Source organism: Malania oleifera, chromosome 11 (assembly GCF_029873635.1).
Source record: "Malania oleifera isolate guangnan ecotype guangnan chromosome 11, ASM2987363v1, whole genome shotgun sequence".
NCBI lineage: Eukaryota > Viridiplantae > Streptophyta > Magnoliopsida > Santalales > Ximeniaceae > Malania > Malania oleifera.
In genome coordinates this window covers 29,089,092-29,114,745 of record NC_080427.1, presented here as the reverse complement: position 1 = coordinate 29,114,745, position 25,654 = coordinate 29,089,092, and the positions used below count along the sequence as shown (strand labels likewise).

Here is a 25,654-nt window from a genome sequence, read left to right as displayed (position 1 = left end):
CTTATAGAATTTAGGAAATCATAAGGTTGCAAAGTTGTTGTCAAGGCGACTACTATTACTCCGTGGTCTTCTAATCTCCATAGTTATTGATAAAATGGCCCATGAACTCTTCAATGTCTCTTCCTCTCTTTGAAAAAGGCTTATAAGGTGGGCTGAAGCCTTCACCATTTTTCAGCTATTGAAAAAATGCCCCACAAATTGCTACTCCATCTTAGAGAACTGAGCTGGGATTCAATGTCTGATGCCATGCTCTAGCATTCCCTATTAGGGTTGCTACAAGTGCTTGACACATAATTGCATCAACATTCTGAAGTTGTCAAGGTGGTCTAGGAGATCTAATGACCCATAATATCCTTCTATTTGTGAGTATTTTGAATTTACTAGACAAAGGGTTCTCCATTATTTCCTTGGTAAATGGGAGATCAAAATAGCTAAAGAGGTTTCCCCTATTAAAGGTTAGTTGCGAACTTCTTTTACCAACTTTTCTAGTTGATTAATTCTCTTAAGTTTTTCTTCAAATTCTTGAAACTATTGCTTATTAATGCACACATTGTTGGCTCCTTCTACTTCCTTTGTCGAATTTGAAATTTTCAAGGTTCCTTCATGTGGTACCACCACCTTACCCTAGGTATTGTTTCTGCTTGAACAACTCATGGCCTATGCTCTACAGGATCTTTTTTTGTTGTAAAATCTTGCTAAATATGCCTTCCATCCTCCTTCGGAAGGCTAGAAATTGGTTTAAATGCATAATTTGCAGCAAATTGTCTAGTGCTGAGGAGCAAACTGACTAGGGCAATTGAACCCCAGCAATGAGTTCGAACTCGGAGTTGTGTGATGCAACCATGATTGAGTTGTAAAAAGAAATCCTTTCAAGTTTCTTATAGATAACGCCAACTGTTGTTACCAAAAATTGTCCAGGGGAATTTGGATCAATCATGGCTTTGATCACCTGCCAAGAATAAGAGAAAAACAACTTGAGGACCCAAGGTATACTTCGAGAGAATCACTTTGATGCCTAATTAAGTTAGAGAATCTGGAAGGATTGTATATTTGTAATGGTAAAGTATGGATGAGAATGAGATAAGATGAGATGTCTTATCTTCCTTAGGGGGTTCTTTTTATAGGCATTTAGGATACCCTCCCTATTAATTTCCCTACTAATGGATCACATGATTTACATTTCAGATAGATGACTATGGAGTAAAGATTGTTGTACTAACCTCTTACTTTAATCAACAAACATTACTTTCTTTCCATTAGTCCCTTGATACTTTTTCATTTTTTGGTCTTACATTAGTTAACGTTGAGTTTAATGTCAAGGTCTCTTTTAAATTATACCACAATTAAAATAGTCCAATATGAGACCTAATGACTATGTCATGAAAAAATGCAAAAGTAGGTCATCAAATAATATTTGGATTCGGTTTTCAACACTTTGCACTTTATTTTACCAAATATTGCAATATAAAAGAAAATAATATAAATGTTTAAATGAATATTAAAAATAACAAGCCACAAGGCACATGTAGTCATGCAATATATTACAATTGATCTTAATTTACTTTTTTTATCAAACAAATTAGTTTTTTATATTTTTATTTCTATATGTTTTATGATTTCATTAAAATATTTTGCTTATATCTCTACCATCTACTCTCTATTCTTGCATTGAAAAAATTGTGAAAATAAAATTGGATAAATAAAAATAAATAAATAAATAAAATTTAACCCTTGCCAATTTTTTGCGCTTCATACTTTATCCTTTAAAAAATATATTTACAAGCATTAATGTTACATTTTATTTGTTAAAAGGAATATTCCTTTACACTTCGATGCAATGCATTGTACTTCCTTGTCAAATTATTTTTCTTTTCCCAAAATTTGGAAAAAAAAAAAACTTGAGCATATATCACAAGGCTAAAGAATGGGCATTCACAAAATTGTGCTTGGGATGTGGATTTTACACTTTAAATTTGAATTTATATGAATTTGAAAGGAATTCAAAAAATAATTTTATACTACGCTTTGTCTAAATTTAGAAGATTCAAATTTCATATTCTCATATATATAAAGTGTAACGACCTGCTTAACTTACCACATAATTAATCACATTGAACACCCTGATACCACTAACTAATTATATAATAAAGTCAACCCGAATTCGTGGGTAACGAGGACACGTCTGTCATACACAGCGGAAACCTAAGTAACAGTAAATATAAATTTCATTCACCAAGCCATAAGATACATTATACCAGAGTTACCTATATTCCACCACATACTGTTTAAATGTACAATTCCCAAAACATCAAAAGTTATATCTAGGGTCTTACACAAAAACCTATTGACCCTAGTTTAGAAACTCACCTTCCTAGCAGGGTAGTAAACACTGCCTTAACAGTGGCTTCGGTCCGCATGTCTTTCTAGGTTCCCTGAAATGATTTAAGCAGGGGTGAGACACCTCTCAATAAGAGAAATAAATTAAATAGAGTTGTGTGGCAACATGAATATTTAGGTGCTATAATAAATATATAATACCTATTACATGCTTGAAAACATTGATAATATTATAGCTGAATAACATACAATCTCATAGTTATACAAAATCATACTGTCCATAAAATCATCGGATATAACTAATAATTCTGAAATTTACCTAGGATGAATAACTAGCTAATGTTATGTATTACCCCCCATGACGGGTTGTGCAGCCCAAAGGAGGGACCCGACAATGGTTGGCCGACCACTGCCGAGTAAAAAATGTCTGTAAGTACGATGGACCCTCCATACCTTGGTTCGGACTGTCAGGTGGACGTCTACAACTTTGCACTGAAAGTCACATCGACTATCCATCTCCCACCCCCTCTACTAGTAGGGGCGGTTAGTACAAGTTTGAACTAAACTAAATTGTATAGTTACGGTACTGTGCTCCTGAAACTGATCTGAACTATCATCCGGGTTCTAATAACGTATAGTACATGATAATATATTATTTAACGTAAATAGATTGATAGCATTTTTTTGAATTCTATAATAATATAAATAATTTTGGCCTTGCGCTGAATACATTCATAATTGCGGCCTTGCACCAAAAACATGCATAACTGTGACCTTATGCCGGCTATCAATCACGGCCTTGTACCGAACATAACATACATACTGATCTAAATACATGTATTGTTTATCATATATACTGAAATCATGGTTTACTATATTATTATGTTATTCCTAAAATAACAACAAATATGCTTTTCTTGTAAAATTGGCTTAGCATAATACAATATGCGTAAAATAATATTCATACCACACAATACTGAATAAAATCATGAATTCTATTCTGAAATCACATTTCCTGATATTTCATACTTAAAATACATATTCCTGTGTAACAGTAGTATTTTCCCAAATATACATTTTCACAAATATACTCATATATAATACATGCTTTGTGAAAATTAATCTGCTATTAAATAATAATAATTTTAATGAAAAATGACTGCTTTAGTTTACTCCCTTACTTGACTATTGAAAAGTCCCTACAGTGTCTAGTCATACACCCGCAAGATTCCCCGTTCAACACTATGAAAATAACATCTCCCTGAACAAAACTTTAGTATTTTTTCGAGTACTACATTTTCTATAACTATAGGAAAGTCAAATACTAAATAAAAAGTGTTACCCTGAATTTGGGATGAAATCCAAGTCAGCCCCACCAACGATCCACTCCAGCTGACTTGAAGAGAACTTCCCCAGGAGTGTCGTGATGGCCTTGGATTGTCGAACTGGTAAAAATCCGGCCTAAAATCTTAGAGAGAAGGGGGAAGGGACGAACAAGAGAGAGAGAGAGAGAGAGAGAGAGAGAGAGAGAGAGAGAGAGAGAGAGAGAGAGAGAGAGAGAGGGTTTCTTCGCGTGATTACTGCAGAAAAATCAAGTTTAGGCTATTTATACACATGTACTCGTCGACGAGCCACGTCACTTCATCGACGAGCCACGTCACTTCATCGACAAGCCACACCACTTCGTCGATGAATGCTTATTCCTTATCTACAAAATTCAAAACTGAAAATAGTCTCTCGGTATCTTCTCGTTGATGAGACACATGTCCCCATCGACAATCCCAATAAGCCACTTCGTCTACAATTTCCTTTTCCTCCCTCTTTATTATTTAATCATTATAATTTCTTCGGATCTCTACATAAGGCATGACTTTTCATCTAGGCAAAAGTACGGAAAAGTGTCCTCTAATTAGATACAGATTCATATTACACATTATAAACTTATATTTATTGTGAGTGATAAAATGAATCAATATAAAATAACATTTTCATTACTATAGTAGTGTTAAATTTATCAATGGTTGATCTACACTAGGATACACTTTTCATATGAATGCAGGCATACAATTGATAGTTCTCTATATCTGCAAAGAAGTCAATTCTTGGCATTTTGCACATCCATACCACCTTGTACATTACATATAGATATGAACCTCTCCTGAAAAAATGTCGTATGAACCTCCTCTGTTGCATCTTTAATATTAAGGTTATGTTTGGTCTTTACAATAGTTATTTTTAGAATAAGATAGAATATAATTCTTGTTGCCTAAAAATCGAAGGAGCTTCGTGAATTGTTCTCCGATCACAACCATCTGAAAAAGATCAAACAATAATGGTTTGGAAGATCCGAGGTGTACTCCGGAGGATCACTCTGATGCCTAAGTAAGAGACTAATGAGAGACTTTGAATTGCAACAGTTGAAAGAAGTGGATATAAGATGCTTACCTCCCCCTAGGGTCCTTTTTTTATAGTAACAAGGGTAGGCTTTTCCCCAACTTAGCATTCATGAGAACCATTACATTTAGGGGATTACTAGCAACTTATGGGTTGCAAGTAACTCATGCAAGTAACTTGCGGACAATAAGTCATCAATTGTTGCTTCCACAATCGTGTTGGGGATTATTAATAATTTAGTGGGAGTTATGCGAGACACCTCACATTACCCAAAGTCGACCTTATGACTATCTGCCTCTATGGGCATACTTGTAAATATGGGTGTACTGATTTTAGTCGTATCAATAATAAAAGATTTATAAGGAAAAATATGTTTCTTGCATATTTCTTATTATTACATTCAACATATACTAAGAAAAAATCGACATTTCTACGGTGAAATTTGGGAATAAATTATTCATTAATTTACTTATCATGGATTCATAAAAGTTTTATTTTGTTATTTACTTTATGATAATAATATCATTTTTCATATTACTTATTCTATTTCTAAAAATAGACATTTTACAAATGAAACATAACTTAATTTATAAAAAAGGGATATTGGAATTGGTCTATTCCCAAGAGGGGGGTGAATTGGGTATTTAAAATTTTTCTTCTAGATCAATTCAAATTCCACAAACAGTATTACATAAGTCTAGATTCTTTCTAGATAATCATAAACCCAATCAAATATTCAAACAATCAAATGCATGTACTGCATATAATAAATCAAACATAAAACATACATGAGTTGAAATTGAAAGTGCGGAAAAATAAAAGCTGCATCAGATATTTTATCGGAATTCGGCTAATACTGCCTACGTCCCTGCCTCAGCTCGCAAGCCCGAGGATTCCACTAAAACATACATGAGTTGAAATTGAAAGTGCGGAAAAATAAAAGCTGCATCAGATATTTTATCGGAATTCGGCTAATACTGCCTACGTCCCTGCCTCAGCTCACAAGCCCGAGAATTCCACTAAAACTCACTTAACGGGTGAAGCAGCACCGTATACAACACCAAGTCAAATTATTAGGGCTAACCTCAACCTTTACAATCAATCATTACGGGTTAGATTAACACCCCCTCAGGTCACCTCTGGAATACAACATATAATCAAATATAAATTTTCGTGTACAATTTCAATGCTTCTCCAATAAGCAAATATGTACCAATACGCACAATACAACAAATTGCACTTTAGTATGATAGGAATGTATAAGTTCAGTGAAGTCTATATGCCAACTCTCAATAATATGCAACTATAACAATTAATAAGTGAGAGTGTTGTGAATAAATCTTTGAGTCACACAATATATATATTAATCACAAGAACAACCTCAAAGATCTTAAGAACACAATCAAATATCTCTAGAACAAATTTCAAGTATCAAGTATCATGTATAGGAGATATTCGAAATTAAGCTTGTTAGAAAATATTTGGCAATATCACAATACAAACTCTTGAATCTTGCAACAAGAATGCAAGACTCACAAGCCTAAGAGTTTTCCCAATGGTGATTTATGGATTAAATGCCAAAAGAAAACTCTAGCTCACTCTTCTAATATCAATATCTAATGTGAAGGTGCAATGAGAGTGTGGGCTTTTGTAAATGAGATGGATGATTTCAAAACACTCTTACAAGAATGATTTTGCTATAAGAAATCAGTAGGAGTAAAATATATGAGTTTGTTTGAATGAAAGTGTGGAAAAAATTTGCAAGAATTTCAGAGAGGTTTTTGCTAATCAAGTTTGCTAATGCCTCCTTAATCTCACCAAATGAATAGGTATTTATAAGTTTTCAACAAATTATTACCGTTGGGGGACACAATGGTCATTTTGAAAAAGTTTGATGTTGGTTAATTAAAATTAACCTAGTTTAAACGCGGTAAAAATCAAGCAACTCAAGAGGTTCGGTTGACCAAAGCTCAGTGACAGTCGACCGAACAAACTCATCAATTTTGAATTGTTTTCCAGGTTTGGTTTACTGTGGGAAACAGTCGGCTGACCGAATAGAGGCCATTTCCCAAACTTTTGAGGTTCGGTTGCTCGTCCACTGGTTTGGTTTGCCGAACCTCACAATTCGGTCGCCTAGGCCTATTTTGAACTACAAGTTCGGTTGATCGTGGACAATATGCACAAAATCAGTTCGGTTGCCCGAGCCATAGTCAACAAATTGACTTTAGGCTGGTTCGGTTGACCGAGCATTTATAACACCAAGATTCGGTCGCCCGAAACCCTTTCAGGCTTCAATTTTGGTCCTAATTTTTATTAGAATTCACCCTTACTCTCATAGTTATAACTTTTAAGTTATAAGAGATTTGTCATGAGGTGCTTGGGGACCAAGAGTCAATTTAGGGCCTAGGCTTTTAAATTGAGTCCAAAAATCTGACATCGATCGATTAGGTTTGGTTCCCTACGGTCAGTTTACGACCTTTTGAGCATTTAAACCCTATCATGCATGCAGATGCATTCTTACAAACCATATTAAATATTACAAACTAAAAAATAAATAAATGCAAATACAATAAGCAAATGATCTTCATTCTTTTTGTTCCTTAATCTCTTTGCTCTTCAAATGTCATATGTGATGTGATCTTTGCGTTCCTTATGACTTCCTTGTATTCCTACCCTCAATGCATGCAAAAAATAATCTTGCTTCAATAGTTCAGTGCACAGGTAAGAACCATTGGATTTGTTATAATTAAAACGGGAAGGACTCATTGAGTCAACATGGAAAAATATAATAATCTCTCTTGAAGTTTGATAAAGGAGTATGGGCCTCTTCTAAAATTAAACAAAAAAGGCGAATCTCACTTGAATAAATATTTCACATATCTCCCCTAACATTTAACTTTCAAAATATTTAAGTTCTTTCCTTGAGCCGGTCTTTTTATTAAATACCAGTGAAACTCTACATTTTCTTGTTAGATATCAAAAGAAAGTTTGTGAGATTTTAAAATTTTTTAGAGAGCTCTCTAGTTTATACTAAAAATTTTAAAAATAATTTATACAATTTTTAATTTTTATTTTTATTTTTGTTGTAAAACATATACATATTTTGACCAAATCTTAAAAATCACACATTATATTTAGGGATGGAAAAACAGGTTAACGGGTCAGGTTCGGACGGATCATAAACGGCTCGGAGTGAAATGAATTTGGGTTTGGGTCGATCCGTTTATTAACGGATGACTACTATATAAACCAAAACCCGTCCGTTTAATAAATGAGTCACTCATTTAAAAAATATAATTTATTTATTTTATAAATTTTAAACATTTCATATAGAAAAAAAACACTCAATTTTATTTTTAAATGGGTCCCTGACGGGCGACTCGACTTGAACCCGCCTAACCCATTTAATAAATAGATCAACTCGTGTTTCGATCCATTTTGCCACCCTTGCCACGTGAGTTCGTATCATCACAAAGTCCATGATTATATCCATTTTCCTTTATTATAAAAAAAATTAATGCCTTTTCAATCACTAACAAAAGTGTTATAATTGCATGAATTTTTTTTGTTACAATAATTTTCAAAGCACAAAGTGATAAAGGGAGAGCAAAATAAATATAAAGATTAATGAATGCGTCATAAAATCCCTGACGTAGTATTGTCTAAAACAGAACAAAGAAAATAAAAATATCACATGCTGTGGGACCCTGTTTGATGGACAAATCGGATTGATTAGCCGGTGGGGCCGAACGGGCCACGCCCCAGATCACAATATCATCGGCCCTGATCTTCCCACGTCAGCAAGCGTTCCCACAAGAACCTAAAGTGATCTGTGGGCTCCACGTCAGCACGCAGGACAAAACCAACCGCACCTATATATATAGCAGGCATCGTCACCAGCCCTGGTCAGGGGCACGAAAAAGCAGCGCCGGTGGAGGGAGGGAGTTGGAGTCGCCGGCAAATTGCACCTTCCTCGCTGGTAAATCCCACTTTTCAGGCTCCAAGAAAGTGTTTTTTGATTTGTTTTTTAAATATTCATTTCATGTTAAATCTATTTCTTGTCTTATGCATCATATTATGTTATGATTTCTGAGAAAAGTTAGGAATTGAACAGAAAGGAAAAAGATTGAACCTTACGTTTTATGTTCTGTTTCTAGTTTTTGTTTTTGTTTCCAAGATGTGAAAGTACTAAAATTGAACCAAATAGGCTGAGTAGCTGTATTGGATTCAGTGGGGCTGTTTTAATCTTGTTTTCTGAATCTGAAACGATGAGAAATTCAAGATTCAAAATTTCAATCCTGCAATTTCTGATCAGAGTCGTTAGACAGTCATTTTAAGGGAAATTTGGATTTATGTAGAAATTTTGATTGTTAAACATTTCTAATTTATATTAAAATTTTGGTTTTTCGGTTCATCCTGAAGCTGGAAATGTTCACTGTAAATTTAGGTTTTCAACTGGAGCTTTAGTTTTTGTGTTGCCATGCGGTATCGGGTGCGGGAAAATTTATTCATTGGCAATATTGATGGCGCAGCGGATATTCTGCAGAATGGCAGTGCTGAAATCACACATATCTTATCTGTTCTCAGCTCAGTGTCAATATCATTTTTCTCTGAATGGCGTAGCAGTCTTTCCATCCCAGCCAAAGAAATTCGGAAAGAATATGTTGGTGAGTCAGAGTCAGTAAGATCGGAGGATGAGTCTGGAGAGGGTTCGAAGGGTTCAGTGCCACCAGGGAAGATTCTTTACTCATTAGAATATGCAGGCAAAGATTTGAAGTTGGTGAGGATGGCGGTGCCACTTAAAGATATGGAAAGCGAAGATTTGTTGGATTCATTGGATGTATGTTTGGATTTTATCGATGAAAGTAGAAAAGAGGGATCTGTCTTAGTGCACTGCTTTGCTGGTGTATCAAGAAGGTACAGTTGATCTACTGATTTTATATATCTATATTGGTTTTGAGTTTTTTTTTTTTTCCTATTGCATTTTCTGTTCTGATGCATTTTGTTGAGTTACTGCATGAGTTCCTACTTCTTAGACTGAGATGTTGGTTTCAGTAATTTTTGTTAAACTTGTGAGTTTTCTTTGACATACTAACATAACTGATTATTTTCTACATGCTTTGTATGGCACTGTTAGCACAAACCCAAATTGAGTTTCTTTATATGGTAATTTAAGAGTGTTGGTGTTGATATCGTTAAAAACTGAATTTCATGTTGATGTCGTCAAAAATTGAGTTTCTTCACCATCAATTGCTGATGTAAATATTGTCGGTGATCCTTATTCTTTATCCTTTAGATGAATGAGGCAGCCTATAGTAGGCACATTTTATCATCAATGACTGATGAGCATGCAAACTGCATCTGCTTTCTTTGTTCAAATTGCTTTGAATTGGCTTATATTGCTACTTATATTATCCCCGCAAAGTTGCCGCTTCTTATGGCAAGTGAGAATTCTGTTGTTATACTTCTATAGATTTTTTATTTTTTGTATTGAATGTTTTAATCCCTGCACGCTGTAGGAAATTAGCAAGAACTGTTTGTTCTTATGTGAATGTCTCGATATATGTTTGGAAATTGTCCAGAGCAGGCTATGTTGTAATAGCTTTGTCACTTTTCTACTTAAGTCCTAAGGGCTTACGCCCTGCTTTGCCTGTGTTCGTTGCAGTGCAGCTGTCATTACAGCATATCTGATGAGAACCGAACAACTATCTCTAGAAGGTCTGAACAAATCCTTTGTTTGTTTGGATTACTGTGGGTCTGCAGATTGGTATATGTCTGTTGGATTTTGTTTTTCATTTTTTGAGAGCTTGGATGGATCTTGTGTTATGAGATCAAACCGTTGGGCATTCATTTTCATTTTTATTCATATCATTTCCTTTTTTCTTTATTCTTTCACACATTTTTGCAGATGCACTGAATTCCTTACGGCAAAGCTGTGAGTTTGTTTGCCCCAATGATGGATTTTTGGAGCAGGTAATACAAGCAATCATAGATCATTTGGGGAAATATAAGGCAGCACTGGAGAATAATTGTACAGAATTACTGTCTTGCCCTTCATGGAACCTTTATCTTTTCTTCTTCTTCCATTGCAGTTACAAATGTTTGAGGATATGGGTTTTAAGGTTGATCGTGGTAGCCCAATATACAGACGATTTCACCTGAAATTGTTAGGTACATTTTCTCAATGCCTTCCCCCTTTCCTGTATATTCTATCAGCTATTAAGATCATGAGGACTTGTAGTCTAGTTAGTTTTATATACATATTGAAGTTCTCACTTGATTAGTTGATTTTGTAAAAATATTGTTGTTCTTGATCCTTTTTGGATCACAATGGTCTGTGGACAAAAGAGCTCTTAAAGAAGAATTTTGAGATTGTTTTATTATTATTATTATTATTATTATTAAAAATAAATTATTTAATAAAAGAGATTGAATAAATGCAAGAGTTGAATAATAGTGCCTCCTCCGACAAAAGAAAAAATGATAAAAAATTGAAGAATAACTACAAAAGGGCCCTTCAATTCCTTTGCAAATCAGACAAAGAAATCTCCTGAAAAACTTGCAAGGCTAATGCCCATGGGGGAAGCCAAAAAAGCAACTATACCCATGATTAATGGGAAGGCATTTCCTTCTTTTTGAAATCCTAGTACTACTTTCAATTCGCATGTGAGGCACAACTCTACCTTTCTTGTTTCTTTCAAATCCCAAACTTCACATACATGAATTAATCGTACTTTTGTTGGGTGACTCATGCATTGTGAGCTTAAAGGCCTAAGGCTTTAATGTCACATTTGGCATTTGTAAGATGTTTTGAAAATCTTGTTATTTCATTATTTTCAATAATTTTTCTATTTTCCAGATGCTGACATCTGATCCCTTAAGAGATTGTGTTGGCTGCTTCCTCACCCCATTCCCAAACCTTGCCCTGGCCCAGCTCTACCAAAGGTAGAGCCTTCTTCGTTGTCACCTTCTTGACCAACAAGCCCATGGCAACCCTCTGCTCACTGCAGCTTGAAGTGGTTGCAGATTGTTAGCAGCACACTTCCCCCTTAACTGTAACAGTGAACTGATCATTTACTCCAAACTTCTTGTTAGATTATCACTTTACCTAAAAGCTTAAGCTGTTAAATTGTGGGCTAACAATGTAAACCAAGTTTTAAGACTCCCTCGCACTTGTAGCCTGACAGCACATGTAGAAATAAACACACGATAGATAACACCCATTGTAGGGACTGCAAGAATTTTTTGAACACCACACAATAAACGTAGGCAACAAGACTAGAACCCAAAATTTCGTGGAAACCACTTATGATACCATGTTAGATTACCACTTTACCCAAAATCTTAAGTTGTTAGGTTGTGGGCTAACAATGCATATCACACTATTAACGCTAATTATCCACCCTTAACCCCAACCCAAATCTAATCTGACCCGACCAATAACTCAAATCTTTAAGCCTGTTGATTCAATCGTGCTTAAGTTGGCCCTTCTTGTTTAAATCCCAAATCAACACTTTTTTAAAAGACATTTAATGCAGCCCATGTCCAAATATGTCTAAGCCTAACTTTTATTGACCCACTTCTTCCTAACGTAAACCCACCATGAGATAGGCCCAAGCTGTGCCAACCCAGCTTTCCCTCCTATATATCACCTCTCATGTTAGAGCCAGTAGAAAAAACAAAAACCCTGTGGTTGTCAAGGGATAGTTCAAGCCCGTTGAGTGCAAGGTGCCTGAATTGATGGTCTTGAGAGAGATCCGTAACCTTCACAAGTAGAATAATCAGAATGCGCAATAGCACAGAAAAGAGATTGCAGAATTTTGTTAGGAAGTCATGGTTATAAACAGTGAACTGACACAAATAATTGCTTGCTTGAATGCGTTGATAGAAGAGGGAGTTGAGAGTGCACCATGATACCACTGGCTCCACTATGGTTGCAACCATGAAATTTCCAGCTACCGAACTAAGCAATAAGCCTGATATTCTTAATGCTTATGTTCAGGTCAACCAACAATTTATATCAAGCTATTAACACTTATTATCCCCCCTTTACCTTAACCCAAATCTAATCTGACCCGATCAATAACTCAAATCTTTAAACCCGTTGACTCAAGCTTAATTTGGCCCTTCCTGTTTAAATCCTAAATCAACACTTTTTGAAAAAAACACATATAATGCAGCCTGTGCCCAAATATGTCTAAGCCCAGACTTTTATTGACCCACTTCCTAACCTAAACCCACCATGAGATAGGCCCAAACTGGGCCAATCCAGCTTTCACTCCTATATATCACCTCTGATGTCAGAGCTAGTAGAAAAAACAAAAACCCTGTGGTTATCAAGGGATAGTTCGAGCCCATTGAGTGCAAGGCGCCTGAATTGAAGGTCTTGAGAGAGATCCATAACCTTCACATGTAGAATAATTAGAATGCACAATAGCGCAGACGGGCGATTGCAGAATTTTGTAAGTCGTGGATATAAAGAATAAACTGACACAAATAATTGCTCACTTGTATGTGTTGATAGAAGAGGGAGTTGAGAGTGCACCATGATACCACTGGTTTGCTATAGTTGCAACCAAGAAAATTTCCAGCTACTGGACTAAGCAATAAGCCGGATATTTTTAATGCTTATGATGGGTTTGACCAAGAAAAATTATTTTTGGAGCAGAGGGGGAAATGTTTGTGGAGATTTTTAGTGAGCCGGTGTCAAAATTAGAGTTGCAACCAAATGCATTGGCAACAGAATTTGAGGGCATATAAGGGATGTGCCAAAGCTGACATCTAAGCCAAAGACGCCACTAAAAGTGGAAATTGCAAAGACTAACTAATCCTTGGAGGTAAATCTAATGAATTCAAGGCTAAATACGTGAGCGAGATTGTGTAGTTGGAACTCAATTATTCCTGATAAATTTCTATTCAATATTCTGCTCACTTACAATCATATATTTATCTTTGAAGCCTGTGGATTATGTTTCTCCGCTACAAGTTTGCTTGGTTCTTCGGTTTGTCATCCTTTAAGTATTTTGAATTCAAGTTCTAATTTTTCCCAACCAGAGAACAGCGCACTGTGAGCTTCCAGGCATATGACCCAAATTCATGACACTAGGCACTATTTAAAATTTTCGGCAATCTTGTAAACATTTGTCATTGGTGCATAATGATTTCCTTCCTTTCTTTTTGATCTCTGATGGTTAGTTCCTCTTGGGACTTTCATTGTGGTATATCTCTTAACAAGAGCGGATTCGAGGAGCTCTCCTCAAGGCTTCTTTGCTATTGGAGGATTGTTTGGTCATGCATTTTAGAATCTTCAAGAGTTTATTCTTGTAAATTTTTTTTTTAATTATTGGATTAGAGCTCAGATTTCTTTTCCACTCCATCAAAGTATTTGGAGTCCAAAGTTACCTTTAAAAATTAAGGTTTTTATTTGTTTGGTTGTTCTTAATAGAGAACACCAAGAATCTGCTGCAAAGTAGGAGGCCATTGAAGGTTTTATCTCCAAAGTGTGTTCTTTATGCTTTGATAGAAACAATTTCTCTTTTTTTTTGCATTGTCCTTTCACATGGAGAATTTGGAATAAGTTGTTTGGTTTGTTTGGAGAGAATTGAGCTTGTTTGAAGTCGGTCGAAGATTTGTTGGTTATTTCCTTTTTAGGTTTTAGGGATAGTAAGATGCCTTAGCTTTGTGGAGATGTGTGGTTTTCTAGAGTTGTAGGGAATTTGGTTGGAATGCGAGACGTGTTCTTTGCTGCTGTGGGATAGGATTCATTATTTGGCCCCACTTTGGTATTTTCCAGCTGGTTTCTTGAAGGAAATATTTTTATTATTTATTTAAATTTTTTTTTCTTGAAGGGTGTATCTCCAAAGTGAGTTCTTTATGCTTTGATAGAAAAAATTTCTTTTTTTTTTTGCGTTGTCCTTTCACATGGGAGACTTTGGAATAAGTTGTTTGGTTTGTTTGGAGAGAATTGAGCTTGTCTGAAGTCAATGGAAGATTTGTTGGTTATTTTGTTTAGGTTTTAGGAAGAGTAAGATGCATTAGCATTGTGGGGATGTGTGGTTTTCTATAGTTGTAGGGAATTTGGTTGAAAAGTAAGTGTACATATTTTCAAAGAAAAGGTTGATGTGTTCTTTGCTGTGGGATAGGATTCAGTATTTGGCCTCACTTTGGTCTTTTCCAGCTGGTTGCTTGAAGGGAGTTTTTTTCCCCCCAGATATACAGTTGTTTGGCAGACATGGCTATTTTCATTGTTTTCTCTTTTTTTTTTCTTTTTGTTTTCTTCACTTCATAGGAGGATTGCTAATTCTCCTATTTGAATACTCTTTCTCCTTTAATGAATCTCTTTTTTTTCCCATTACACACACACACACACTCACGCATCTCCAGAATTTTCTTATTCTCAAAGCATTTTATAATAGTATTATATTAGGTAATAATCAAATAGATTCTTGGTTTTATTTATTGAGGAAGAAATGTCCTACTAGTGTTTAGGTTTCTTAATTTTATTTGCTTGGTTCACCAGAATGTTAGGCATATAAGTGTGTGATTTTAAGAAGTTTCATTTCAGAGTTGAATATTATGAATTGAAATCGAGTATTTGGGTTAGCTACCTATCTACCTCATAATGTAGAAAAGGATGCAAAATTGTCTTACTAGATATTTAGACTCCAAAATGCATCATTGCCTTATTACCTCACCTTACTTGCAATAAATCATTAATATGAGGACCAAAGTCCGAGTAAATATCCTGATCTTAGAAGGGATCTTAGCATTCCAAATTACTAATCTATCAGAAAAAGTTAAAGAGTAACAAGACTTATATAATTTGAGGAGAAGGGATTTGAAACATAGAAAACCAAAACTCTCCTCAAGTCAAGTGCAAGAATCACACCTTGAATGAGGGGTGAAGGAATCCACAAGTCCCAATAACTCGATCAACTCATCAACATCTCCTTCTTTAAGGTTCTGAAATAATGGAAATTCTTAAACGATGCCCCTTTTTGTAGGAAAAAAGAAGTGATCCTAGCATAAGGTATGGAAAAGAGTCCAAAAGCAAGGGTTGAAAGCTGCAAAATAAGTGTCATCCAGCCTCAGGTCCTCCCACTCTCCCAGAAATGAGTAGCGATGCCATTATCAACCTTAATACAAGAACAACAATCTGCTGCAAAGTAGGAGGCCTTTGAAGGTTTTATTTCCGAGTTGTGTTCTTTATGCTTTGATTGAAACGATTTCTCTTTTTTTGCATTGTTCTTTCACATGGGGAATTTGGAATAAGTTGTTTGGGTTGTTTGGAGAGAATTGAGCTTGTTGAAGTTTGTGGAAGATTTGTTGGTTATTTCCTTTTTAGGTTTTAGGAAGAGTAACTGAGTAAGATGCCTTAGCTTTGTGGAGATGTGTGGGTTTCTACGGTTGTAGGGAATTTGGTTGGAACGCGAGATGTGTTCTTTGCTGTGGGATAGGATTCATTCTTTGGCCTCACTTTGGTCTTTTCCAGCTGGTTGCTTGAAGGAAGTATTTTTAATATTTATTTTAATTTTTTTTCTTGAAGGGTTTATCTCCAAAGTGAGTTCTTTATGCTTTGATAGAAACAATTTCTCTTTTTTTTGCCTTGTTCTTTCACATGGAAAATTTGGAATAAGTTGTTTGGTTTGTTTGGAGAGAATTGAGCTTGTCTGAAGTCGGTGGAAGATTTGTTGGTTATTTGTTTTTTAGGTTTTAGGAAGAGTCAGATGCCTTAGCATTGTGGAGATGTGTGGTTTTCTATAGTTGTAGGGAATTTGGTTGAAACGTAAGTGCACATATTTACAAAGATAAGGTTGATGTGTTCTTTGCTGTGGGATAGGATTCATTATTTGACCTGACTTTGGTCTTTTCCAGCTGGTTGCTTGAAAGGAGTTTTTTCCCCCCAGATATATAGTTGTTTGGCGGACATGGCTATTTTCATTTTTTTCTATTTTTTTGTTTTCCTCACTTCATAGGAGGATTGCTAATTCTCCTATTTGAATACTCTTTTTCTTCTTAATGAATCTCTTCTTTTTTTCCCATTACACACACACACACATAAAATCTTTAGTAAAAATTAATGGATTGTTGAAAATAATTGATGACGTATTTATCATAATCAATTAGTTAACATGTTGGTTAATCGTATTCTGAAACACGGAAAAGAATTAGAAGAAATTGAAACAAAATAGCTATTAAATGATGGCTTTGGTTTACTAAAAACATCGACATATGGTTTCAGTTCGGTAGAAAGGGGTGGTTGAACTTGAAAATTCACTAATTGCGTAAACAATTGAATTGGATTTGGTAGTATTGACTCCAGTGAATAAATGATATCGAGTCAAGAACACTTCCATTAACAGAAAATGGTGGATAGAAGAATCCACAACCGATCATGTCCTTCAAGTCGCACGTTGCTAGTATTTCTTCATTCATTCGCATCCAATCCAAAAAAATCCTTTTTGGATTGGATGGGTTGATTTCTTGATGAATCGTGGGATAATTCTTGGTTTTATTTATTAAGGAAGAAATATCCTACTAGTGTTTAGGTTTCTTAATTTTATTTCCTTGGTTCACCAGAATGTTAGGCATGTAAGCGTGTGATTGTAAGAAATTTTGTTTCAGAGTTGAATGTTTTGAATTGAAATCGAGTATTTGGGATAGCTACCTATCCACCTCATAATGTAGAAAAGGATGCAAACAAAATTGTCTTATTAGATATTTAGACTCCAAATGCATCATTGCCTTAGTACCTCACCTTACCTGCAATAAATCATTAAATATGAGAACCAAAGTCTGAGTAAATATCCTGATCTTAGAAGGGATCTTAGCATTCCAAATTACATTCTCTATTAGAAAAGGTTAAGATTACCAAGACTTACATAATTTGAGGAGAAGGGATTTGAAACATAGAAAACCAAAACTCTCCTCAAGTCAAGTGCAAGAATCACACCTCGAATGAGGGGTGAAGGAATCCACAAGTCCCAATAGCTCGATCAACTCATCAACATCTCCTTCTTTAAGGTTCTGAAATAATGGAAATTCATAAACGATGCCCCTTTTTGTAGGAAAAAAGAAGTGATCCTAGCATTAGGTATGGAAGAGAGTCCAAAAGCAAGGGTTGAAAGCTGCAAAATAAGTGTCATCCAGCCTCAGGTCTTCTTACTCTCCCAGAAATGAGTAACGAAGCCATTATCAAGCTTGGTACAAGTAGCAAAAACAAATGGGAGACTTGGAAGTATTTCCAAGGGCTTGCATAAGAAGTATGCCCACCACCTCTGACATCCTACCCGTTATGATGATTGACATAGTTACTTTTGATAAACATTGTGCCAAAAGGAGCTTATTTTTAAGGAAAACCTCCATAGCCATTAGACCATTAGAGAAATGTTTTTAGACACTAAATCCCAAGTTCCTGATCCCCTTTGATTTAGGTCTACAACTAACCATAATTACCAGAAAATGCTAATAACCTAGCAAAACACTAATCATTTAAATGTTCTGAAATGTGTTACATTTTTGTTCAGAAATTCTAAATCTAATGACCCAAAGTTCTAATTCAATATTTCCTAAAAACGTATTTTTTATTAGTTAAAATGGAGAAGTATTGCATTATAATTCATTTTTCAGTTCTTATTAATCTATTTTCACAATGAAGATATATTCTAGATTTTAAAACGCCTCAACATCCTCTCAGAATATGTGAGTGCCATTACATATTTTTCACCAATATATCTATATAACTATAATGCTAACATTTCACAATTTAGAGCATGTGCCGTAACACAATCCTGTTCTCGTTCCATGAACTGGAATGTACAAATTCTAGGTAAATTGATCCCAACTAACAGGATGATCTTTCTATCATCTATACTATAAGATTTCTCACATTATCTTCTTCAATACATTTTTCGTCAAAGGCACACCTAGGCATGAGGTGCAATGGAGTGATGAAGCTTGCACCTCATAGAGGTCCAGGAGAGTCCAACTTTCGAGAGGTATGAGAGGGTGCTCCTCATGCATGTTTACCTTATACCATTTTTCTCCCTTCTATTTTCTCTTCTAGCCTGTTGTGCTACTCTTTGTTAATAACTTAGATATGCAACCCCCATTTAAATATTTTTCCCCCTCTCTTCCTTCTGCTGTCTTTATATTTTTTTGGAATTTTTGCTCCTTCCTGAAATTTTTGCTCTGCTGCTCTCAGTCTTCTTTCCTTCTTATTTATTCCTTTTTTCTTCTGGACTGCTCTGCTGCTCTTGGTCACCATTTTTTCTTTTTTTTTTCTTGGACTTTCTGCTCTGTTTTCCCAAATTCTTTTCCCTGCTGCTCTCAGTCCTCTTTATTCTTCTTCTTCTTCTTCTTCTGGATTGCTCTGCTGCTCTCAGCCAGAGCTGCTCTGGGCCTCTGAGCCCCCTTTACTGATGCGCCCCACCTCCCCTCCCCCCCCCCCCCCTCCCCCCCCCGGTGTTCTGTTTTTTTTCTGTGGAAGCATATCTTTTTCTTGGTATTCAGAGCTGCTCTGCTGCTGCTTTTCCATTTTATTTTTATTTTTTAATTCCCTGCTGCTTGTATCTGCTTCTGTTTTATGGAAATCGTGGCATGACCATTGCAATTTATTCAAAATTTGCAGTACAGTATTCATGTATGTCTTAGTATTGAATACCGGATATTTTAAAATTCAGATATTATTACTATTGTATTATAAATCAAGAATCCATTATATATTACAGTTTGTAGACAATTTTAATGTGCATCTCACAAACCTTTACTCATGCGTAGGCTCCAGGTCCTATGCACGTTAATGTGCCTTGCACCTTTCACTACTATGCTCCAATAAATCAGTTATAGGGCTTCTGAAAAGAGACAAAAATTCATTAGGGAAACATAAAGAAAGTAATACAGCCCAAGGACATGCAAATCCTCTTCCAATCCTCTAACCTCCTACCCACCCCTCTTAACCAACAGCTTCCAAGAAGTATCAAATCTAGAATTTAGGGATTCTGAAAAGACATAAAAGTTCAGAAGGGAAACATAAAGAAAGTAATACAGCCCAAGGACATGCAAATCCTTTTCCAATCCTCTAACCTCCTACCCACCCCACTTAGCCAACAGCTTCCAAGAAGTCTCAAATCTAGAATTGGCCACTAAGGTTACGTTTGATTAAGGAAATGTTAATTTTTAGCAATAGAATGGTCATAATATAAGGATTTTGATAGCTCACAAAAAGCAAATACGCTGTGTTCATAAAGCAACTGGCAATGCAAAAAAAAATTTCAATCTATAACATGGAATGGAGAGGAAATGGCTATCCCTAAGTTTCACCATGGAAATATCCATTCCTATCTTAGTCTGTGTTGGATGGAATAACACAAACTTCTGTGTTAATTACTTTTTTTTTTTCTGAACTATTACATCCCAATAAAATTTTAGTACATTCCCCATTTATTACATTCTATTCACATTCCATGAACTGACTGTAGCATAAAGGAATACCCAAATAAGACAAAGGCCAAGGAAAAATTATCACCAAGCTAAGGGCATAAACATGTGACTTATGATGAACCATAATTCTAGCTACACTACTCTTAGATGTGTTGATCTCTGGTTCCAAAATATTTAAGATTTTGAGCAAAGAACCCTTTGAAATTTCTCAACACCATCATACATAAGAAACGGTATAAAGTAAACTAGATATGGGAAACTTCAACCTCAAGAATTCTGATATAGTAGTGCCAAGCAACATGATATATATCGATGCATACAAAGCACCTAATTTTTATGACTATGCATGGATCTGATTATGAGAATTTTGCTTCAGATTATTGATTGATCTGGAAGTGATCGTGGACAAAAAGGCAGTGAGATGAAATTTGAAATTTCTTGAACTAGTGAGATAAAAATTTGAAGTTTCTTATTTTTAGAGCTTGATATATGTTACTGGCACACAACCTAATAGCTTAAGATTTTAGGTAAATTGGTAATCTAACATGGCATCAGAGCCAGGGATGCCTAGGAGGTCCTGGGTTCTAGACCTATTTCCTGCGTTTATTGTCTTATTCCCTGTAATGGATGTTATTTATGTTTGTTCATCCCTCCAAATGCAATCAGGCTGCATGTGCATGGTAGTGTTTAGGTTTAATGTATGTTGTAGGCCTATAACCTAATAGCTTAAGCTTTTAGGTGAAGTGGTAATTGAACACTTACTATAGTTGGATTTTGATGGAGTAGCGGCCATCCAACTAGCCTTGTTTAGTTTAAAGTTGGCAATGATGATGGCCAATTTTAGCTTAATCGTATATAAAATTCCAGAAATTTCATGTAATTATTGCTATTTGACGTTGTCCAGCATGGTACTTATGCAGAGACTGATATATATTGTTTGTATCTTTTTAAATTTATTACAAATAATTTATTAAAAAAGGAAAGAAGAGAAAATTTACGTGGAGAACAATTGTCCTCTAGATAGAGACTGATGTTTTGATCTTCTTTCTTCAACTTAGATGCATTCATCAACGGTCTGTGTGTTATGCACCTTCATTTCTTTCTGGGGTTTAAATTAACTCATGGCATTAATGTTGGATCAAGCATGCATCTCTGTGTGTGTGTGTGTGTGTGTGAGCTATGAGGCATTGGTCAAGCAGTTCAGGCTGTCAAAAGTAGAAATTATGGGGCAGCTTTCATGATTTATGCCAGTACTCATGACATATAGATAGGCGGAGTAGATGATAGAAGAAAATCTTTTATTTATTTTTTTTTTTTGGGGGGGGGGGGTGTTTATGTGTTGCAGGGATGGGTATTTGGATATTCAAATTGGTTACATTTACATTTCTCACTGTATTGAGAATGTAATGGCAAGTGATAGCATTTAAAGCAAACTTCTTTTTGAGCTGACTACCTAGTACAAAACAATATTAACTAGAAAATTACATTTTCAATGACTATGTTCTTGTTTATTTAAATAAGCATCAAATTCAAAGTTATTTTGTTTAGTTGAATTATACTGAAAAAATATAAAGCTTGTGCATCACATGGTAGAAAATTATTGATAACTTCCCCCTATCCTAACTCCAAGAGAGAAGAAAATGTGTTTTTTATTATGGGAGGGTTGGAATGTGTTGGTTACAGTTTTTGTTGATTCTCTTCATATGTACTAAATAAAGAAGCTTCTTGTAATCACTTTGGGGGCACCTTGGTTGGGTTGACCTTCAGGAGGATTCTGGGAATGTGGTCCTTGGAATATTTATATGCCCATCAGCCCATGTTTGGAAACTATGGAAACTCTACCTGATAGGTAGGTATCTTGGATTTCCTGAGTGTACAAAATGGCCTCAAAATGTGGGTATTCAATACCCACCTCTCCCTTAAGAAATCTTAGATCTACATGGGAATCTAAATTCATGGGACAAACAAATATCCCTACTATTTATTCCTCTTGGACAAATTACTATTATTGTTGTTGTTGTTGTTGTTGTAAAAAGTACTGTTAAAGTTATTAATTACTAATAGTAGGAAGAAAAAGCAAAAGAATATTATTATTAAAAATATTATTGTTACTATTTCTTTTGTTTCATTATCTTGATTGTCATAAAAGTTTAATTATTATTTAGTGTTTTGATTTATTTTCTTTATTATGAGTATTTTTATTAAAAATGTAATTAAAGGATATTACTATTGTTATCATCAGACACACACACGGCCCCATATGTACATTCTATCATTACACATACACATGTTTGCAAGAATGTAGGTACTACCTTAACAGGTTAAGGTATTCTGGTAATCTTACTGAAATAACACTAAGATACCCATGTTATGCTAAATATATTGTAATGTTATATTCCCAACTCTAGGTGGCAGAACCAAACAAAAATGTTCTTGTGAGATAGTAATCCCAGTCCAAGGCATAAAATTTATTTCCACAAGACACTATTGTTACTTTTGGGAGCGTGGATTTCAGACCTTGGATTTGGATTTGGGTGGATTTGGATAAATTCAGTACAGCTTTGTATTACATCTTTTTCAAATCCAATACAAATCCAAATCCAAAGGATCCAAACGTATAGGGTAAGTGTTTAATATGGTATTTTCATGCTTGTGTGTGTTATATGTTTGGCCTTTTGAATGTATATTAGTTTCAAAGACCAAAGCTAGAATGATGTGGCTTAGCAACAGAGTTTGATTTTCATATGGTTAGTGTTGTAGCAAGGCATTAAATTTCTTTCCTCCATATATTTTGATTAGTTTGTATGCCTGAACCTTTTTGCCATCAATTGTTTTTGCCCTAATATTTGGTATTTCGGTGTATATTTTTAAGGATAAGCAGTGAGGAGTTGGCATTTTGGAAGTTTAGCCTTTTTTTAAAGAAATAGTTGCATTTTCTGTATTCAGGTGACTCTTATCACCGTGGTGAGAGAATAGATAGGTCTAAATTTGGGGCAGATCCTGGGTTGCAGACAGAAATTGGATCTTCTGTGGTTGAAGCATCATCAAATGGAGGAATCAATACAACTACTGCCTACCGCTGCAAGAAATGCAGAAGAGTTGTTGCATTGCAAGAAAATGTTGTGGATCACATTCCAGGTGAGGGTGAGACATCCTTCGAATGGCACAAGTGGAAAAGTGGGAATCCCTTCAACAGGTCTAGTGAGTCTGAGTGCTCATCAATCTTTGTTTTGCCTCTGCGATGGATGACAGCAGGTATAGATATTATCCAGCTTTTCTTGAAGTATTGATATGCTTAGTTATTCTTGAATAGAGAAGCATAAAAAGACTAAATCATTTTCTAACAGAGAGAGGTAATGGGCAAAATAGACTTTCACCCCAAATCTTTGGCCAAGTTTCAATGTTCCCCCTAGACTTTTAAGCACTTTCAGGCACTTGTGAACTTTCTAATTTATTTCAATGTCCATTGCTAATCTCCATTACTAGAACGTATGAATAATAACTTCGCACTTTCTGGCTTGCTTGAGTGATCTGAGATGTGCGGATCCTTATAGGTTTTGGGTTCAAATCTTCATGAGGAATTAAAGTGGTTCTAAGGTCTTGAATCGAAAGTATAAAGCTGAGATTATAGTTTGGGAACCTCCTAGAAAATTTAAATACCTCATCGGTGTCGTAGGTTAGGTTAGCCTGTGTAGGTTAGATTTCATGGCATGTTGAAATGGATTAAGCCTTAAAACATTAGGAGCATCATAAGTTTTGTGTAATGGTGATTCTCATGCAATTGTGAGATTTCAATTAATACTAGTTTTATCCCTTTGTTGCCCCCAGTTGAAGAAGGTGCAATGGAAGGCAAGCTCTCGTGCTCTCATTGCGAAGCTCGCTTGGGTTATTTCAATTGGTCAGGTGTCCAATGCAGTTGCGGTAGCTGGATCACACCCGCCTTTCAGCTCCACAAAAGCCGAGTTGACTTAAGCACTGTCTGAAAAATGAAAGATCAAAATGGATGAAGAGGCTTTCCTTCTAGACTAGTCTACAATTATACAAAATTATGAAAAATGGTTTGTCATGGAGGTCGGCATATATGCAGCCCCAAGTTGTTTGTGTTGAACTGAATTGCTTCAATTTGATTGTGGTGAAAATTGTGAATGCCGTGTGGTTTTTATTAGCTTGAATATTGTATTTGAATTACAAGGCAATATAATTTTAGTACTGCAGTGGGAAGGCTTTACCCATTTTGTGGTCACGTCTGCTTTCACCCCCAAATTCTTCGGATTGGTCAAATGATATGTTGCGCTTTTATTCCTTCAGATTTTGGGCATTTTATGTATTAACTCTGCATTCTAACTCTTTTGCCATTCCTAGGCCTCCAGGAATTGCTTGATAGATGCATCCGGATCAGGGAAAGGCTTTCTGTGTTCAGACAATCTTATGCAGAGAATTGATTCCTGAGGAACTTTAAAAATTATGAGAAAAAAAATTATGAAAACATCCACTGGCTCTTGTTTTGTTATTAAGGTAGGTGAAAATATATGCAGTAAATTAGTGCACAAAAATTTACTGCACATTTATATTTTTATTTTAAAAAACGTCAATTATATTTAATAAAATTATAGTGAAAAATATTTCTTCTTCTTATTTGCTTCTATCAAACAAAATCCCTCGTCAAACTGCGTTCACTTACCCTGGGGTTTGGGACCTTAGATTTTAAGCTGTGTTTGAATTTATGCAGATTTAGATAAATGTATTGAATTTCAACAAAATCTACAAAATTTGAAATTCAAGACCCAAAATTCATACTTTCAAACACTTCTTTAATTTCAATCCTCTTATTTTTATTTTGGAGGCTTCAGTCAGGATGTTAGGAATAAATATAACACCTGGGAAACCTGATCCAAGTTTGGTTTGGAAAATGAGATATGATGATAAGAATGGGATGGGGGCGAAATAAATGAAAAGAAATGAAGTGATCAATTCAAAAATCCTATCAATGTGATTTCATCACAGACAGATCGATGAGCCATATTCAACGTGGCTTCTACAAAATCAGACTAAACCCAAGCGTGCTTTGTGCATCTTCAGAACCAAAAGGCTGCTAGCTTCCTAACCACACCTAATACTTCTGCTGCAGCCATTACTGTTTGCATCATTCAGCTATCTCTACCAATACCAAAAACACCATCATCATGATTCTTTAAGTTCAAATGGCAAACGCTCATATATACAAGTCCAGCAATGAGTTTGAAATGCATACAATACAAGCATGAAGTTTTCATCACACCTACTCTCATAAATTCCGCACTGCCTTTAAACTAATTGCTTCCCTCGCTGCAGAACGCTCTTTGGATGGGGTGGGATGAGGGAGGGGGGGAGTGGGAGGCAACATTAGATGAGCTCCAATTAAATAATTGGGCTCTTGGAAGTAATTTAAATTTTGTTTCAACATCAATGGGGCAAGGCACAGAAGTTGCAATTCTCAGATACT

The 25,654-nt window shown here is 35.4% G+C and overlaps 1 protein-coding gene across 2 annotated transcripts; it reads left to right on the top strand.

Moving 5' to 3' along the window:
* Positions 1-8,483: 8,483 nt before the first annotated feature.
* Positions 8,484-24,415, top strand: LOC131168013 (uncharacterized). 2 transcript variants are annotated; one of them, XM_058127153.1, is made up of 7 exons: positions 8,484-8,710; positions 9,179-9,648; positions 10,397-10,449; positions 10,640-10,704; positions 10,824-10,902; positions 23,119-23,427; positions 24,001-24,415. In XM_058127153.1, the coding sequence occupies exons 2-7, from the start codon at positions 9,212-9,214 to the stop codon at positions 24,153-24,155; spliced, it is 1,098 nt and encodes a 365-aa protein (XP_057983136.1). In that variant the 5' UTR covers positions 8,484-8,710; positions 9,179-9,211; the 3' UTR covers positions 24,156-24,415. The 2 variants fall into 2 exon arrangements, with proteins under 2 accessions (XP_057983136.1, XP_057983137.1); XM_058127154.1 differs by having other exon boundaries at positions 9,154-9,648.
* Positions 24,416-25,654: the final 1,239 nt, after the last annotated feature.